Raw genomic sequence first — 16305 nt, 5'->3', positions numbered from 1 at the left:
CCCCCCCCCCCCACGAACCTCCCCCTCTTCTCGCTGCATGGCGCTATGGGGTACACGGTGACAGCCCAGCCTTCCCCCACCCGCCCTGTCTCCTACAGGGCCAAGGGTCAGACCCTTTGCTCCGCGTTGCTCAGGGTCCCCCACGTGCCCCCCCCCCCCCGCCCCCCGTGCGCGGCGACGGGCGCGGAGTGTGTGATGAGTTGCGGTTGGCCTCAGCTGGAGTGCGGCCCCGCGGGGCTGCGTGCACCGGGACGGGGCCGCGGGGACACGGGAAGGGGGTTTCGTCTGCACTGCTCCACGCGTCATTGCCCGTCTGCGTCCCTCCTGGGGTGATTCGGGGAGAGCGGGGCGGGGGAAGCGCCGCGGGGAATCTGAGGCACGGAGGGACGCGGCTCCGTGGCGTCCCGGCGTGGGATCGCAGGGGGGGCAGCCCCTGCCCCACTGTGGGGGTTCCCAGGGCCCTGCGAGTCTCGGAGGAGCAGAACCATGAGGGTCGGCAGCCGTCCCACCCCCCGGCAGCATCCCTGCCCCGCTCCCGACCCTCGGGCTTGGGCTGGGGGAGGATCTGGCCGCGCTGAAGGTGTCCGTGCCTCAGTTTCCCTGCGATCCACCAATGGGGGCTCAGGAAACGGCACCCAGCGGGGTGTGCTTCACCGCGATTGGCTCCTCGCCTCCGGGTCGTTTGCACCAGCCAATGAGCAAGCCGAACAGTTGGCGGGGAGGCGGGAAGAAAGATGGCTTGGCCCCTCCCCTTTGGCTTGGCCCCTCCTACAGCACAACCCACGCGTGTCCGTGGGGTCTCAGCACCCCCCGGGGGGTTGCCCACCTCGAGGAGTTCCCCCCCAGCTTCAGCAGAGGGCAGCTATTGTAGGATCCTGGTGGTGTCCAACCCCTGTTGTGCTCCCCAATCCCGCAGGTGCCCAGAGCCCCCCGGCCGCTGCCAAGAAGCCTCGGGGCCGCAGCATCCTCCAGTCCCTCTTCTGCTGCCTGTGCCACGATGATGCTGAGCCCTTCTCCGTCAATAACAACGCCCCACTGCTGGTGGAGGAGAATGGCACCGTGCCCAAGGTACCCCCTTCCAGAACTCCTACCCCAAAATGGGGGCAGATCCAGGGGCACTTGACCACCGTGCCCCAGCCCCCTGTAACTAAAGAAGGAGACACTGCTGCCTGACCTGGGCACAAGGCAGAAGGGAAGAGGGTGCCCCTCGCCCCCCCACCGACCCCCTGGCTGTGCCCCCCTGCTGCAGGCTGCGGTCAAGCACCTCCTGCCCGAGATCAAGCCTCAGGATGCCAGCAAGCTGTGTGTGGTCATCGACCTGGACGAGACACTGGTGCACAGCTCCTTCAAGGTGGGAGCACCCCTATTGGGGTGGAAGGGAGGTTTATGGGCCATGGGAGCCCCCTACCCCACGCTGACCCCGCTGTGCTCTCTGCAGCCGGTGAACAACGCTGACTTCATCATTCCAGTGGAAATTGATGGTATCATGCACCAGGTATGGGGCTGTGCAGTGAGGGCTTGGGAGGAGTTTGGGGGTCAGGTGGGGTGCCCCCCAAAGAGGCTGGCGCTGGGTTCAAGTAATCCAGGATAGGCTGTGATCTGGCAGTCAGCCTGTTCTAGGTTACTTGGCTCCGGAGCCCGCCCAACGCTTCACCCTGGAGATGCCAGGGATAGCGGGCACCCCCCTGACTATCAGCAGGCGGTGTCCCCTCATTCCAGCACAGGGCATGTCTCCTCCCTGCTGCTGACCGGGGTCAGGACGTGGTGCCCTTTGTGGTGTGGGGCTCCACCAGAGTGGTCACAGGGGGGTGGTGCTGGCAACCCCCGTAGGGTTAGGGTTATGTGCCGCTGGGTCCCTCAGTGCCTGTGCCTGTAGGTGTATGTGCTGAAGCGGCCGCATGTGGACGAGTTCCTGCAGCGCATGGGAGAGCTGTTTGAGTGTGTGCTCTTCACCGCCAGCCTGGCCAAGGTGAGTGGCAGCTCCAGTTACCCTGTTGTCCCCTTCCTTGGGCACCATGAGTCCCCTGCAGCCGCAAACCTATGGCATCACTGGACCTTTGTCCACCTCTGGCCCTTGGTGACAAACCCATGGGCACCTCTGGATGCTGGATGTCAGTGGTCCCTTTTGGTGACCACCCATGGGCACCGCTGGGTCCCCCTTGGCCAACCACCCACTGACCTTGGGACCACCGGACTTTGGCCACCGTTTGTCTCCCTTGCTCAACCACCCAAGGGGACCACTGAACCTTGACAGCCACCTCGATTCCCTTTGCCCACCTGCTGACCTCCCCTCTCCTCGCAGTATGCAGACCCCGTGGCCGACCTGCTGGATAAATGGGGGGCGTTCCGTGCCCGGCTCTTCCGCGAGTCCTGCGTCTTCCACCGGGGCAACTACGTGAAAGACCTGAGCCGCCTGGGCCGCGACCTGCGCCGCATCATCATTGTGGACAACTCGCCCGCCTCCTACATCTTCCACCCTGACAACGCTGTACGTACCCCATGGGGGGGGGGTGGTCTGGGTGGTGGCGCAATGGGGCTACGAGGGACGCAAGGTCCTGAGCCAGTGGCTGTGCCCGCAGGTGCCGGTGGCCTCATGGTTCGACAACATGGCAGACACGGAGCTGCTGGACCTGCTGCCCTTCTTCGAGAGACTCAGCAAAGTGGACGACGTTTACACAGTGCTCAAGAAGCAGCGGACTAACAGCTAGTGGTGCCCCAGCGTGGCCGGCAGTGGTGGCCCGGTGGCAGCATCACTGGGGGGCTGCGGGGTTCCCAGTGTCCCCCCATCACCTTCCCATTCCCCGCTGTGATGGTCACGGTGGGTGCTCCACGCAGAAGGGGTGCCCGGGGTGACCCGCTGGGGACATGTTTGGAGGGGTCCCGTCCTCTCGCTGCCCCCCCCCTCCCCAAAATGGTTCTCAGGTCCTTTTCCCCTCTGCATCCCCTGCAGTGGGGAGGGGAGTTAAGCAGCTGCTGCTTACCACTGCCTTTTGGGGGAACCTGGTCCCCACAGTCTTAGTCCAATGGGGAGACTGGCAGCCCAAGTTTGGGTCCCATTGGTCTTGGTGTCACTGCCGTGCCCCCAGCTCTGCCTTCTGTGCAGCTGATAACTTTGGGGAGGCACCACTCCACACACCCCTTTGTGCCTTCTGGTGGCCCCTCCCCACCTCCAGGGGTGCATTTTGGGGAGGCTGAGCCCCTGGTTTTCAATGCCTCCATGTGCCTTGGGACGCCATGTCTGTATGTGTCCCCCCTGCAATAGAGGTGCCTGGGGAAGGGATACAAAATCACCCCCTCCAACCTCACTTTCTTCCCACGGGGGTGGGAATTCTGGTGGCCTCAAACCCCCACTCCCCTCCCACAGTGCCTCCATGGCAATGGGGCCACTCCACTCACCAGCAGGGTTCCCCTGCCTTGTGGGGGGGGGCCACACGCCCTCTATCCCCATCCCTTCTCAGTGTCACCAAAGGCTGTGACTCCCAATGGGGGTGGCCCATAGAAGCCTTAATGTAATGTCCCACCCCCCCCACCTCTCCATGGCCTTACATGAACCCTGCCCCCCTCCCCCTTGCCGTGGTCTCCCAGCCTCGAGGGGATGGAGGGCTCTCAGGGAGGGGGGCGGACTTTTAAATGGAGGGAGAGCATATCTTTTAGAGTCAATCTATGGACAATGATGTATTTTTAAGGGGAGAAAAGCAACGGTCTCCCAAATAATCAAGGGTGCCTTTTTACCGCTGTGCCAGGGAATGGGGGAATCTTTTGGGGGAGGGCTTTTTAACTCTCCGTTACTGTCCGTCCGGCCCCTGCGGTGCTGCCCTTCTCCAAACGCTGGGGGCCAGGGTGAGGGCCCCCCCCGGCTCTGCCTATGCCCCCCACCCTGCACCCTGCTCCTGCAGCGGGGTCCCACTCAGCACTTTATTGGCCACATCAGGCAGCACCCATGGGTGCACCCCTGGGTGTGCAGGGGGAGGGGGGCTGGAGTTGGGGGCGTGGGGGCAGGGGGGCTGGGGACCAGTAAGTGCCTTGGTGTGATTAAAGCTGTCCAACCCTCCTGGAAATGGGCTGTGCTGAGCTATGTGTGTGCACATGTGTATGCAATCGTGGTCTGTGTGTGCATGCAGGTGTGCATCGTGCACACCTCTCTGCTGTACGTAGGTGTGTGCAAGCCCCATATGCAATGCATATGCCCACTGCAGGGACTCCTGCTTGGGTCTCATTGGGTGCTGCGGGGGACTGTGGGTGCTCCCATACTCATTAAGGTACCAGAGCCCCCAGCACTCGGGGGGAGGGCATAAGAGGGGTTTGGGTGCCTCCCCAGCACAGCCACCAGTGCCCTCTTTGGCCCCACGCCTCTCTTCCTTAATGAAGCCTCTGTCCTCCTCCCCGGTAGCTGTGCTAATTGCTGAGTTCGTTAGTGGCCCTGCGTGGGGCCCAAGGAAGGGGCTCACTGCTGCTGTCCCCTGTGCCACACCAACGGGACACAGGCAGCAAGCGGGGGCTGCGAACCCAGGTAAGGGGGCACTGGTGTGGGACTGCACTGTGGGGTGGGAGGATTTGGGGGGATAGAAGGTGTTGGGGAGCCCACCTCCTTGGCCTCGGGAGTCTCTTGTTGGGTGGCTGAGCCATCACTATCCCTCTGGTGATCCCTGGGGCTGCAAGGGCACAGGGTGCCGCTGGTGGCACAGTGCTGGCTCAGCAGGGTGGGGGCAATCATGCTGTGACAGTGCTGTGATAAACGTGGGATAGGTGACGCCTTGGTGCCAGCGTTCCACAGCCCCTCCTGCACCTCCAGAGCCACCCAAATGCTATCAGGCAGAATTAGGGTGGAAAAGGGCAAGGATGAAAGGGCTAGGGATAGCTCAGCCTCAGAACACCAATTGTTGCTGGAGGAGTTTCAGAACAACTGTATTCTGATTCTGACTATCCTGGAGAGTCCCTAGTCCCCAAGGTGTCCTCTCTCTGGCCACTCTCTGCTCCAACTGAGGGACCTCTGGCCACATCCAGTCCAACCCATGGGGATCCCCAGCACCAGGCTGGTGATGCCTTGGCACACAGAGAAGCCATGGAATGAAACAGAAAGTGGGTAGTTGCAGGCAGGATCCAACCCATGCTGGCAGCCCCATGCTGGGTAGGACAAATGGGACAACTGCACCTTTCTATGTGGTTGGAGCCATTGGAGGTGGCCCCATAGGTTTTGGTTGCTTTGGATCCCCCATGGTTGGGATTGGGAGCATCTCTGCAGCCTGCTCGGTCCCCATCTCCCATGGGGACATGGCCACTGGGACCTGCCCTGTCCCCTCCCCATGCGTGGGTTGGGGATCGTGGTGGCTCAGTGCCATGGGAAGTGGGTGCCACCCAGGTGTCACTACCCTGAGAGTAATGGGGCTCTGAGGGGGAACCTTGAGGGATGTGAGGACCTTGACTCAAGGTTCTTCCTGCCCTTATATGGTGAACATGGGCTGGGACAGCTGGGGACAAAGGTCTCTTCTCTGCTGGCACCCCAGCACTTCCCCTAGGTACACGCACCTTGTGCTCAGCTCTGCGGGGAAGGTGAGGGGCTGGGGATGAGGGGACAGCACATCCCAGTGCCAATGCTGTAGGTGGCACTGGGATGGGGGTGGGGAGAAGAGACCTGCTGGGGTTCACAAGGGGCTCTGTCTCATTGGGGCTCAGAGGCAGTGGGGGGATCGGGAGGAGGACATGGCCCAGCAATGCAGCACAGGGCATGTGGTGTTGGGGTCGTGGAGGCTGCGCATCCATGGATGTGCATACACACCCATGTAGGATGTGATGCCCATGCCATGAGCAAGGACAAAGGGAGAAGGACCACTGAAGTGTCACCCAGGTGTGGCTCTGCAGGAGGAGGAATGGCTCACAAAGCCTGGCCCTGTGCCCAGGAAGCAGGGGAGGATATGGGAACATGTGGACAGCAGGACACCACGGTTACCTGCTCCCATACACACCTGGCATGGCCCAGGACCCCACTCACCACCAGGGAGGGGTTGCACCCTGCTCACGTGTCCACAGCCGCCATTCACCCCCCATGGCTTCAGGGGGGTTGACTGCCTGGCTGGCTGCAGGACAGCAGATGGCTGCAGCCCAGCTCTTAATGAGGCTGCCTGCTGTTAACCCTAACAAGGGTGCCGGCAACAGGTCCCCCTGCCTGCAGCCAGCACCATGGTGGAGCTCAGCAAAAAGGTCACCGGGAAGCTGGACAAGACCACGCCGGGCATCCAGATATGGAGAATCGAGGTGGGTCCTGTGGATGTGGGAGGCTTTGGGTTTAGGACCCCTGCGGGCTGCCCTGCTCACGTGTACCTTCTTCCTACAGAACATGGAGATGGTGCCGGTGCCCACTAAAAGCTATGGCAACTTCTACGAGGGGGATTGCTATGTGCTGCTGTCGGTAGGGCTGTGTAGGGACTTGGGGTGCTGTGGGGTGCCCCAGACCTGGGGACACAGGGTGCACGGCTCCTAGCGGGTTCCCCATCCTGCAGACACGTAAGACTGGGAGCAGCTTCAGCTACAACATCCACTACTGGCTGGGTAAGAACTCAAGTCAGGACGAGCAGGGGGCAGCCGCCATCTACACCACGCAGATGGACGACCATCTGGGCTCTGTGGCTGTGCAGCACCGTGAGGTCCAGGGCCATGAGAGCGAAACGTTTCGTGCGTACTTCAAGCAGGGACTCATGTAAGTTGCCAACATGGGTGTTCTGTTGCTTGCCATGGCTATCCTTCCTGCCTTGCCAGAAGGGTCTCTGTGACAGTGGCAATGGGAAGGCTCCCTCTGCATCAAGAAAAGCATAGATGTCACATTGTGAGTGACATGGTTTCGTGGTTTGGAGGGGATAGGTTGATGTTTGGATTGGATGATCTTAGAGGTCTTTCCAACCCTAAAGATTTTATGACCCCATGGGAACATCTCTACTCTGGGAAGGGGGGATGTTGGCCTGGATTCTGTCTCACTCTGTCAATTACTCATACCAATAATGTTAGTGGTTGCCGTGCATATGGGCAGGAGAAGATCCTTGCTGGAGTGGGAAGCGTGGCCCAAGGCTTATGTCATATCCATGTCCTCTCAGCTATAAGCAGGGTGGGGTTGCCTCAGGCATGAAGCATGTGGAGACCAACACCTACAACGTCCAGCGCCTGCTGCATGTGAAGGGCAAGAAGAATGTGGTGGCTGCAGAGGTGAGACAGGGGATGTGGTCACCCCACAAAGCCCCAAGCAGAATGGGGAGCAGTGCAGACCCTGGTGGGAGGATTGCTGAGCAGGGAGGCTGTGTGTGCCTGACCCACTCTGTCCTGCTGCAGGTGGAGATGAGCTGGAAAAGCTTCAACCTGGGTGACGTCTTCCTGCTGGACCTTGGCCAGCTCATCATCCAGTGGAACGGCCCTGAGAGCAATCGTGCTGAGAGGCTGGGGGTATGGCGGGATCCGGCTGCTCGGTGCCTCCAGCCCCCATGCTGGGACCTCACCGTTCTGATCCTTTCCCTGGGTGCAGGCAATGACCCTGGCCAAGGACATTCGGGACCGAGAGCATGCGGGACGTGCGAAGGTTGGTGTGGTGGAAGGTGAGGATGAGGGGGCCTCACCTGAGCTGATGCAGGTCCTGACATATGTGCTGGGGGAGAAGAAGAACATCAAGGCAGCCACAGCCGATGACCAAGTGCACCAGGCGCTCAACAGTGCCCTCAAGCTGTACCAGTGAGTTGCTGGGGATGGGCCGTATCTATGGAGGCATCTCGTACGGGTGTGAGGTGTCAGGGTGATACCATGATGTTGGCAGCAGGGAGTCTCACAAGTCCCATCCCTATGGATGGCAAGGGAGAAGGGACGAAGCCACCACAGAGGGACAGGTCCTTTGGGTGCTGTAGGAGCACTGGGATCCCCCAGTGCCAAAGGGGTTGGTACCTAACAGCTAGTACTGAGATGCTCATGCAAATGTCACGGTTGCTTTCTAACACAGAGGCATGTCCCCAGTAGAGCTGACTGTCCCCATCCGATCTGACATCCCCTTGTCCCTCACCAGCTCTTCCATGTTTGGGGTGGCAGTGGGAATGGAGATGATGGCAAAGAAAGTGATGGAGATAGAGATGGAAATGGAGCTGCGCCCACCACCCCCATATGGCGCTGGGGAAGATGTTTTTCAGAACTGTTTCTACCTTTCTCTCCTCTCTCTGTGTCCACCAGTGTCTCTGATGCCAGTGGGAACCTGGTCATACAAGAGATAGCAATTCGCCCCTTGACTCAAGACATGCTCCAGCATGAGGTGAGATGCTCAAGAGCAGTGCCCATTTTCCTTGGCAGCTTTAACTCAAGTGCCCACCCAAGTGCCTTTTGAAAGATCGAAGCTACCCTAAGTTCTAATGCCTGCTGTCATCCTCCCCTCCCAGGACTGCTACATCCTTGATCAAGCTGGTCTCAAGATCTTTGTGTGGAAGGGAAGGAATGCCAGCAAGGAGGAGAAGCAGCAGGCAATGAGCAGGGCCCTGGTGAGTGCTTGCGGTGGTGGTTTGGGTTTGTTGTTCCCGAGGAGAGAGACTGGGTACTCCATGTCCAGGTACTGGATCTGGCTCCCCTCAGGGCTTCATCAAAGCCAAGAATTACCCGTCCAGCACCAGCGTGGAGACGGAAAATGATGGGTCTGAGTCCGCTCTCTTCAGGCAGCTCTTCCAAAAATGGACTGTTCCCAACCAAACCAGTGGGCTGGGCAAGACCCATGCTGTGGGCAAAGTGGGTGAGTGCCACAAGGTGCTGGTCCCAGAGGTCTGGAGGGATGCTGAAGGGGGTCCCCAAGCCTGGCTCAGTCCTCACTCTTCCCTGCAGCCAAGGTGGAGCAGGTGAAGTTTGATGCCACCACAATGCACGCCAAGCCTGAAGTGGCTGCCCAGCAGAAGATGGTGGATGATGGATCTGGGGAGGCAGAGGTAGGCTGTGGGAAGGAGGTGGAATGAATCCATGCGCCGCGCTGGAAGATGCCATGGGAGTGCATGTGCTGTGGGGCCAGGAAAGCAGTGTGACACCATCCCACCAGGTCTGGCGGGTGGAGAACGGGGAGCTGGCGCCTGTGGAGAAGCGGTGGTTGGGCCATTTCTACGGCGGGGACTGCTACCTGGTGCTCTACACCTACTATGTGGGGTCCAAGGTGAACCGCATCATCTACATCTGGCAGGTGAGTCCCTGTCCCCTACCCAGGGCTCATCCTCAGCAGGACAGTGCAGGACAGGGCTACCCACCAGAAGGCCCCATGCACAAATCCCCTGTGGGTCATTCCCTGCCCCTCCACGGCCTTCCCATCCCGCCTACATTCCCAAAGAGAGAATGTCCTGACGCAGGGCCGCCATGCCAGTACGGAGGATCTGGCCGCCTCGGCCTACCAAGCTGTTATCCTGGACCAGAAGTACAACAACGAGCCCGTGCAGGTGCGCGTCACCATGGGCAAGGAGCCGGCCCACCTGATGGCCATCTTCAAGGGCAAGATGGTGGTGTACGAGGTGAGCACGGGGCTGGTGGCAGGGTGGGCAAACTGGTGGCTGTGTGACCTCTTCCTATCCCCACTGTCCCCAGAATGGCTCCTTGAGGGCAGGGAACACAGAACTGGCATCCTCCACTCGGCTCTTCCACATGCACGGCACCAATGAGTACAACACCAAGGCCTTCGAAACACCTGTTCGAGCTGCTTCTCTCAACTCCAATGATGTCTTTGTGCTCAAGACACCCGGCTGCTGCTACCTCTGGTATGGGAAGGTGGGTACGGCCTCGACCAGCTCCTCTTCCTCCTTGTCCTCCAGGGGTTGGGGTGGGCTCAGTGCTGGAGCTGTGCCGCTCACACTGTAGGGCTGCAGCGGGGATGAGCGTGAGATGGGCAAGATGGTGGCTGACATCATCTCCAAGACTGAAAAACTGGTGGTCGCTGAAGGGCAGGAGCCACCCGAGTTCTGGGTAGCTCTGGGCGGCAAGACCAGCTATGCCAACAGCAAGAGGTACGAGCTCTGTGTCCCCAGCCCCTCAATGGATTCTCCTAGTGCCCCCAGTTCCTTGGCCAGTTGCCATCACAACCATGTCTCCCCACCAGGCTACAGGAGGAGAATCTCTCTGTGCCACCCCGGCTCTTTGAATGCTCCAACAAGACAGGCAGGTTCTTGGCCACTGAGATTGTCGACTTCACCCAGGATGATCTGGATGAGAATGACGTTTACCTGCTGGACACTTGGGACCAGGTGTGCAGGGGATGGAAGGACTTGTCCTGTTGCGGACAAGCTCATGTCCCCAACAGGATGAAGGACCTGCAGCAACCGGAGGTGGTGGGATGGGAGCATGGAAACCCAATCCACATGGTTTTCATTGAGGATGGGCTCCCAGCACCCATCCTTGGGGACAGATTCTGTGTCCCCAGCCACCGGTGAAGGGCCAGCCCAGTGCTGGACATGGTGGCCCCATTGCAGATTTTCTTCTGGATCGGGAAAGGTGCCAATGAGTCAGAGAAGGAGTCTGCAGCAGTGACAGCACAGGAGTACCTGCAGAGCCACCCTGGCAGCCGTGACCTCGACACCCCCATCATTGTGGTGAAGCAGGGCTACGAGCCCCCCACTTTTACCGGCTGGTTCATGGCCTGGGATCCCCTCTATTGGAACGTGAGTCAGGGGCTGGGGGCTGGAAGTAGCGAGGAGACTTCTGGAGATGGGGACAAGACTGGATGTAGCCCCAGCTGAGCAATTCTGTTCCTGCAGGACAAGAAATCCTATGATGAGCTGAAAGCTGAGCTGGGGGACAACGCCAGCATTGGGCACCTCGTGTCAGTGAGTGTCATAGGAAGAGTTGGGACAAGAGGGGACCCTGAGTAACACATGGCACGGCAGCAGGGGAAGGGATTACTGGTGCCTTTGGCAGGCGGCACAAGAAGCTGCAAGAACATTTTCACGTGAAGGGACAAAGGTGTCAGTCCCCTAGAAGGCAGCCTGGTAGCTGTCCATTATGTGACCTTGTCCCTCCCCACCAGGGGCTCACTTCCAAGAATGAGATCTTCACAGCCACCACCACACTCGTCCCCACCAAGCTGGAGATCTTACCATTGGATGTGCTGGTGAACACTGCAGCTGAGGACCTGCCCCGGGGCGTGGATCCCAGCAGGAAGGAGGTGAGCTGGGGGGGCTTGAGGAGGCCATGGCTGGGGGAAGCCCTGTGGCTTGAGCTCAGGCTTTTCCTTCCCCAGAATCACCTCTCCGACGAGGACTTCATGGCTGTTTTCGGTATGACCCGCTCTGCCTTTGCCAATTTGCCCTTGTGGAAACAGCAGAATCTCAAGAAGGAGAAAGGACTCTTCTAGGAGGGGAGGCTCAGCCCACAGCCATCCCAAGCAAGCACATTATTTTTACTAAATAAAATGGATTCGGAATGGGGCTTTGTGTGCTTCTCTGCCCACCCCAGCACCTGCAGCTCAGGACTAAAGGTCTCATACACAGCCCCAGGGCACTCCCTCTGTTATCAGTGAACTCATGCATAAAACTCAGTAAATAGTTGGCAGTATCAAAGGTAAAAGCGACAAGCCATGGCACGGGAAGCACAGGGGCAGCAGGCATGGGGCAGGGCCCGGGGGGGGGCAATAGGGGAGCAGAGTCACAGAGGCAGCGACGGGGGGTGCAGCTCATGCCCTACAAGGGTTTTAGAGTGCTGTCAGATGGACTGGGACAGGCAGCAACAAGATTTCAAACCAAAAGAGGGCTAATAAAGGTTTTAATTTCACAAAAAAAAAAAAAAAAAAAAAATCTATCTACACATTGTTTAAAAGGCAGGGGGAGGGAAACATGAGCAAAATCTGTAAAGAATAAGAGAGGAACAGGTCTGCTAAAACACAGAGAAAAGCTGCTCCACATCAACAGTGTAAAGAACCAGAAGTCAGGCTGCAAGCAGGCAGATATCAACCCTGGCATGGGGTGGCTCTGCAGCAGGTCCTCAGCTGCACATCCCTCAGCACCCCAGCAGCACTGGGGTCCCACACTCCTTTATCTCTCTTTGGCAGGCAGTTACAGGGATACTTAGCTCCATGAAAAGAAAACAGAACAGTTGAGTTCTTCCCAGTCTCCTCAACTCCTCCATCACTGCAGCACACAGTCCCCACATGCCTGGTGTCAGGGTGAAGCGCAGCAACGCTGACTGCTGTGGGCAGTGTGCTGGACACGCACCCCAGTTACTGTGCTGCACAGGATGGGAGGGAAGGTGAGCAGGCATTTATCATCAGTGCTGAGCAGAAATGGAAGGTGATGGCACAGTCACAAGCTTCAGAGCCCTGCTCCTCATGAAGCTGCTCCAGTCAGTCCTTGCTCTGCACAGGCTCCGGTCCACCGACACGAGCGTTCTCACATCTATCAGAGGAGCAAACGTGGATCATCGCAGTCATACAATGCAGGGAGGGAGGAAAAGCAAGATGGCAGTTCCTTGGGTTTGCGTGCTGAATCACATTTTGACTACCCTAAGCTGATTCAGGAGCAGGTCAATGTTTAACCACAATTCTGCCGAGCTGAGGAAAAGCCAAAGAAGGGTTTGTAACATGTCAGACCTGTCACTGCTGCACACAGTCAGTCCTGATCCATCCCCACTCAGCACCAAAGAGCCCTATGCCCTGGCAGCAAAGTGCCTGCACAAACAGCTGCTGTTGTGCTAAGGGCTGGGAGTGTTTGCAGGGCTTTAAAGTCATTTCCTCTCTGGAGCAGCCCACGCCAGAAGCCTGCACACATTAGGGGACTGCCACTGAGATTCTCTACCCACTTACAAGCCAGGACAGGGAGAAGCTGAGTGTTCTGCTGTGCCAGTAAGGTCTGAGCACAGAGGGCTGCTCACCCCCCATCCCCCACCGCTCAGCAGCAGCAAGGAAGAGGCTCTGCAGCCCCTGCTGCCAGGGTGACATGCCACCAAGCCGCCATGTGCCAAAAAAAGCTTGAAGTAATTCACAGATGTTTGCAAATTCTTTCTGGCTACAATAATAAACAAGGACTTTGTTTTCATGGAACATGCACTGCTGGATTCAAGCATCAGCCTTCTCACCTCATTCCAAGCAAAAAACGGTTTTAAACAAAAGTTAGCGCATTGGGAATTTGGGCAATGTTTGCTTTTATTATAAATTAAACGGAGCACAGTGCCTTCAGAACCGTCCTGAGAAAGGAGAGCTGACTGCTGATCCTGCAGGAACACCATTAGTTATGTACAGCACTAGCATAGGAAATTGGGGAAAACATCTGCCTCCTGGATGGAGCAATTCATCACTTGTCCAGGGGCTGGAGCGATGGGTTCAAAGGATACCTCGTGCCTCACCTCATCTTCCCATCACCCAGAATCCTACCAAAATCAGGACTAACAATAGAAAAGTATAATGCTTTGTAATAAATTAACACGTACACTGCTTCGGCTGCATCTCACAAGCTTGTGGTTACAACCAAACATTCACTCCTCCCTTTGAAACCACAAAGATTTCACCCTGGCCTTGCCCACCTAATGCAGGGACCAGGAGGTCACTGGGGCTTTTCACTCCCTAAAGGGCTGTCACTGCTGCCCCTCACTGCTGCACACAGAGGGGAGGAGAGGTCACTGAAGCAGCACCCCATAACAGCCCATTGGGACGATCCCTGGTACGGAAGTGCCCACGAGAAGAGGTGCCTGCTGTCAGTTATGCACAGATGGTTCTGCCTGCTTTGCTTCAGCTGATTTATTCCTGAGAAACTCCTAACAATAGTTTAAAAAACCCAGAAACTATCTTGACAGCAAAAAGTGTATTTTCTGTGTGTTTTTTTTTTTTTTAAAGAAGTCTTTCACCTCTAAAACTCAAGCTGCAAAAAACAGAGCTAGAGGCCAAAACAAGATCAACTACTCTGCTTAATAGCAACAGTTTCTCTGAAGTAAGTAGATGCCAGCAAAAGGAAACATCTGCCCCTGCTAAATAAGTGCCAAGGTGCTAAAAAAAAAAAAAAAAAAAATTAAGTCGATAGGCATTTTTTTCTCCCTGCTGAAACAAGCTCTAAAATGAGTATCTTGGAGCTAGCCTCATTAAACATGTTCCCAAACTGTTCTGTTAGCACTGAACACGAGCTTCCTGAAAGCTTTCCACCTGCTTTAGTCACACAGCTGGAGCACTCTGCACTCCTCAGTAAGAATAGCCACAGAGCTGCAGTGAAATCCCTTTTTCTGCACCTGGGATGAGGGAAGACCAAAGAAAGACCACTGTTCAAGCAAAGAGTGGCAAGCAAGGCGCTGCAGGCCCTGCCTTCTTCCCATCGTTTCCATTTCACGATGATTCTCGGCTGCACAGAATGAGGCAAGATGAAAAAGCAGCTGCGGTTCAGCTCCTGTTCTCCACCTGCTCCAGGTGTCACCCAGCAGCTTGGGTCAGTTACATCAAAGCAAGCCCTAAGCAACGTAACTTCAGCGAGGAACACTGCACACCTCTCTTCTCCAAACTTACACAACAATGTAGCAAAGAGAACACAATCAAATAATAATGCTTGTAAAATAAATCACATGTATAATCTCACCACTAAAAGAGGATGACAGTGAATGGCATCAAAGAGACAGAGCTGCCACCAGGTATGCAATACATTCCACAGCACCAAGAGTTTGTTTCCTGGAACTGCACGTCACCAGCAGAGAGCTTACAAACCCACCAATGTCAAAACACATCAGCTCAGCGACTGCACAGTGAGATGACTGCTGAGAGCTTACCCTGGGAGCTGGGCTGCCAGTGAAAATCACCAACACAACACACACCAGCTAACAGAATCTATTGCTTAAACCAGTTTTGGAGAAGGAAAAAAAAAACAACAACCCAACAAAAAAGAGCCAAGTGATATGTAAATCTTCCCCACTCACATCTGGCCGGTGAATGGGCTTTTGAAGATGAGTCTCTTTTTGCACATTTTTCCTTTTAAATCAGTCTGTGAGCAGCTGTAGTCTCGTGGCTTGATGCAACTCTTTAAGGCTCCATGCTGACAAAATCGTTTGAGGAACAATAAAAACTTCACCACAGGAGCATCGCTCCGGGATGTCAAGGTTGACAACTGTGGTTCGGGCCGAAGACTTGCACAGATGGTTGTGCAAAACGTGAGCATCCGTATTTCTACCATGTGTCTGTTGTTTTGGCCCTGAGCTGTTTGTTACTCCTGCATGTCTGGCACAAGTTCAGGATTTTCTGTGCTCCTCAAGAGGTACGAGGTGTTGGACTCCTCACAGCGGCTGACGGATCGATCTGCCTACTTCCACGCTAAGTGGCTGTGCACTTTTCTCTGTTTCTAGTAATTCATCGAAGATATCCCTAAAACACAGAGGAAGAGCAACAGTGAAACTCACGTACAGCAAGCAACTGCTACGCGAGGCAGCCCCGAGGGAATCAGCAACTGGATTTAATCCACAAAGCTCAAGCGTCACAGCGCTCGGTAGAGAAAGGTGTCTTATCTGGCATTTCTCAGAAAGGCTCCTTGAATCCCCAAGCAATTTCTTTCCATTTGTTACAATGAATAAGACCACTGGTAAGCCCCAGAGAACAGTAACAACAGTTAAAGTAAGTGCAGGCTAGTAATAGGATCTGAAGGAACACAAGACGCAGTCTGCAGAGATAATGTAGTATCTTTTACTACAGGGACCAGAAAACACATACAAAGGGAGCAAACTGAGTTACAAAAGCCCTTCCTCAGTTGTGTGCCTGATAAAGTATTACTTCTATCTACAAATCTCATCTTGCTCATGTCCTGAGATGACCATGGCTGCAGCAACACAACCACTAGAAGCACGGATAAGGGCATTTACAAATCTTACAGCAAGTAAGGACAAAATCCAAACTCCATTGTGATTCTTGGTGCAAATAATGAACGGCTGAAACACCAAATTCAGCTTTTCAAAAGATGATTTAAGGTACCTTGTTAAAATACTGTATGCTAGTGACATGTAATATTAATAATGAACTTACTGTACTTGTATTTGTCATTCCTGCATAAAATTTTGACTAATGTGTTCTGACCCACATACAGAGACACTCCTCACCCCATCAAAGCAGAACAGAGGTCTGCTATCACAAGCAGTACCAGAATGCCCCAGGCCACCTACTTGTGCATGTAGAAGAAGATGTAGCCACTCCGGTCTCTGTCACACTGGACAGTGGCTTCTAAAGTTCTAGACACCTCCAGATCATTGTAGGTGAACCAGGACTGCTTCTTGATATCATAGACATCGCTGATATAGTGACCTTGAAAACACAGAACACTTTTCATGCTGCACTTCAGCCAGTAAGCTGGTTTGCTCAGACAACCCACGTCAGAT

At 56.0% G+C, this 16305-nt stretch overlaps 3 protein-coding genes across 4 annotated transcripts in view; 2 read left to right on the top strand and 1 right to left on the bottom strand.

Moving 5' to 3' along the window:
* The first annotated feature begins 486 nt into the window (after nt 1-486).
* LOC122191282 (carboxy-terminal domain RNA polymerase II polypeptide A small phosphatase 1-like) lies at nt 487-3872 on the top strand. Its single transcript, XM_042891514.1, has 6 exons — nt 487-1068; nt 1250-1351; nt 1439-1495; nt 1877-1969; nt 2303-2488; nt 2580-3872. The coding sequence occupies exons 1-6, from the start codon at nt 487-489 to the stop codon at nt 2706-2708; spliced, it is 1149 nt and encodes a 382-aa protein (XP_042747448.1). The 3' UTR covers nt 2709-3872.
* Nucleotides 3873-5323: 1451 nt separating this feature from the next.
* Nucleotides 5324-11406, top strand: LOC122191288 (villin-1-like). Its single transcript, XM_042891530.1, has 20 exons — nt 5324-5550; nt 6154-6252; nt 6332-6406; nt 6498-6694; nt 7086-7194; nt 7318-7428; nt 7508-7710; nt 8197-8275; nt 8400-8498; nt 8590-8743; nt 8833-8933; nt 9041-9178; nt 9342-9500; nt 9574-9753; nt 9844-9989; nt 10082-10226; nt 10452-10640; nt 10737-10805; nt 11006-11143; nt 11219-11406. Exons 1-20 carry the CDS (start codon nt 5446-5448, stop codon nt 11330-11332), a joined length of 2610 nt encoding a protein of 869 aa, XP_042747464.1. The 5' UTR covers nt 5324-5445; the 3' UTR covers nt 11333-11406.
* A 535-nt stretch (nt 11407-11941) lies between these two features.
* The window catches only part of LOC122191289 (ubiquitin carboxyl-terminal hydrolase 37), a 29889-nt gene continuing 25525 nt past the window's right edge, over nt 11942-16305 (bottom strand). Inside the window, exons 22-24 of one of the 2 annotated variants that reach the window (XR_006182343.1) lie at nt 16093-16231; nt 14863-15304; nt 11942-12523 (exon numbers count right to left, since the gene is read on the bottom strand). Coding sequence is in view for 1 of the 2 variants with exons in the window: in XM_042891531.1 (XP_042747465.1) it covers nt 15217-15304; nt 16093-16231 (227 nt within the window). In the remaining variant the exon portion in view is untranslated. Of the gene's footprint in view, nt 12524-14495; nt 15305-16092; nt 16232-16305 lie in introns of those variants that run through there. The other variant, XM_042891531.1, reaches the window with a different exon arrangement.

Source organism: Lagopus leucura, unplaced genomic scaffold, assembly GCF_019238085.1.
Source record: "Lagopus leucura isolate 7727_CA_CO unplaced genomic scaffold, USGS_WTPT01 63724-0_obj-0_obj, whole genome shotgun sequence".
Lineage (NCBI taxonomy): Eukaryota > Metazoa > Chordata > Aves > Galliformes > Phasianidae > Lagopus > Lagopus leucura.
The sequence above is the reverse complement of the archived record's forward strand: the minus strand, read 5'-3'. Positions and strand labels throughout refer to the sequence as shown.

Excerpts from the sequence above, each read along its gene's own strand:
- LOC122191282 (XM_042891514.1), top strand. The coding sequence starts at position 487 with ATGAGGGTCGGCAGCCGTCCCACCCCCCGGCAGCATCCCTGCCCCGCT. Across the intron at positions 1,069-1,249 it reads AGAATGGCACCGTGCCCAAG|GCTGCGGTCAAGCACCTCCT; the intron begins GTACCCCCTTCC and ends CCCCTGCTGCAG. Across the intron at positions 1,352-1,438 it reads TGGTGCACAGCTCCTTCAAG|CCGGTGAACAACGCTGACTT; the intron begins GTGGGAGCACCC and ends TGCTCTCTGCAG.
- LOC122191288 (XM_042891530.1), top strand. The coding sequence starts at position 5,446 with ATGGTGAACATGGGCTGGGACAGCTGGGGACAAAGGTCTCTTCTCTGC. Across the intron at positions 5,551-6,153 it reads TGCTCAGCTCTGCGGGGAAG|GTCCCCCTGCCTGCAGCCAG; the intron begins GTGAGGGGCTGG and ends TGCCGGCAACAG. Across the intron at positions 9,754-9,843 it reads GCTACCTCTGGTATGGGAAG|GGCTGCAGCGGGGATGAGCG; the intron begins GTGGGTACGGCC and ends CTCACACTGTAG.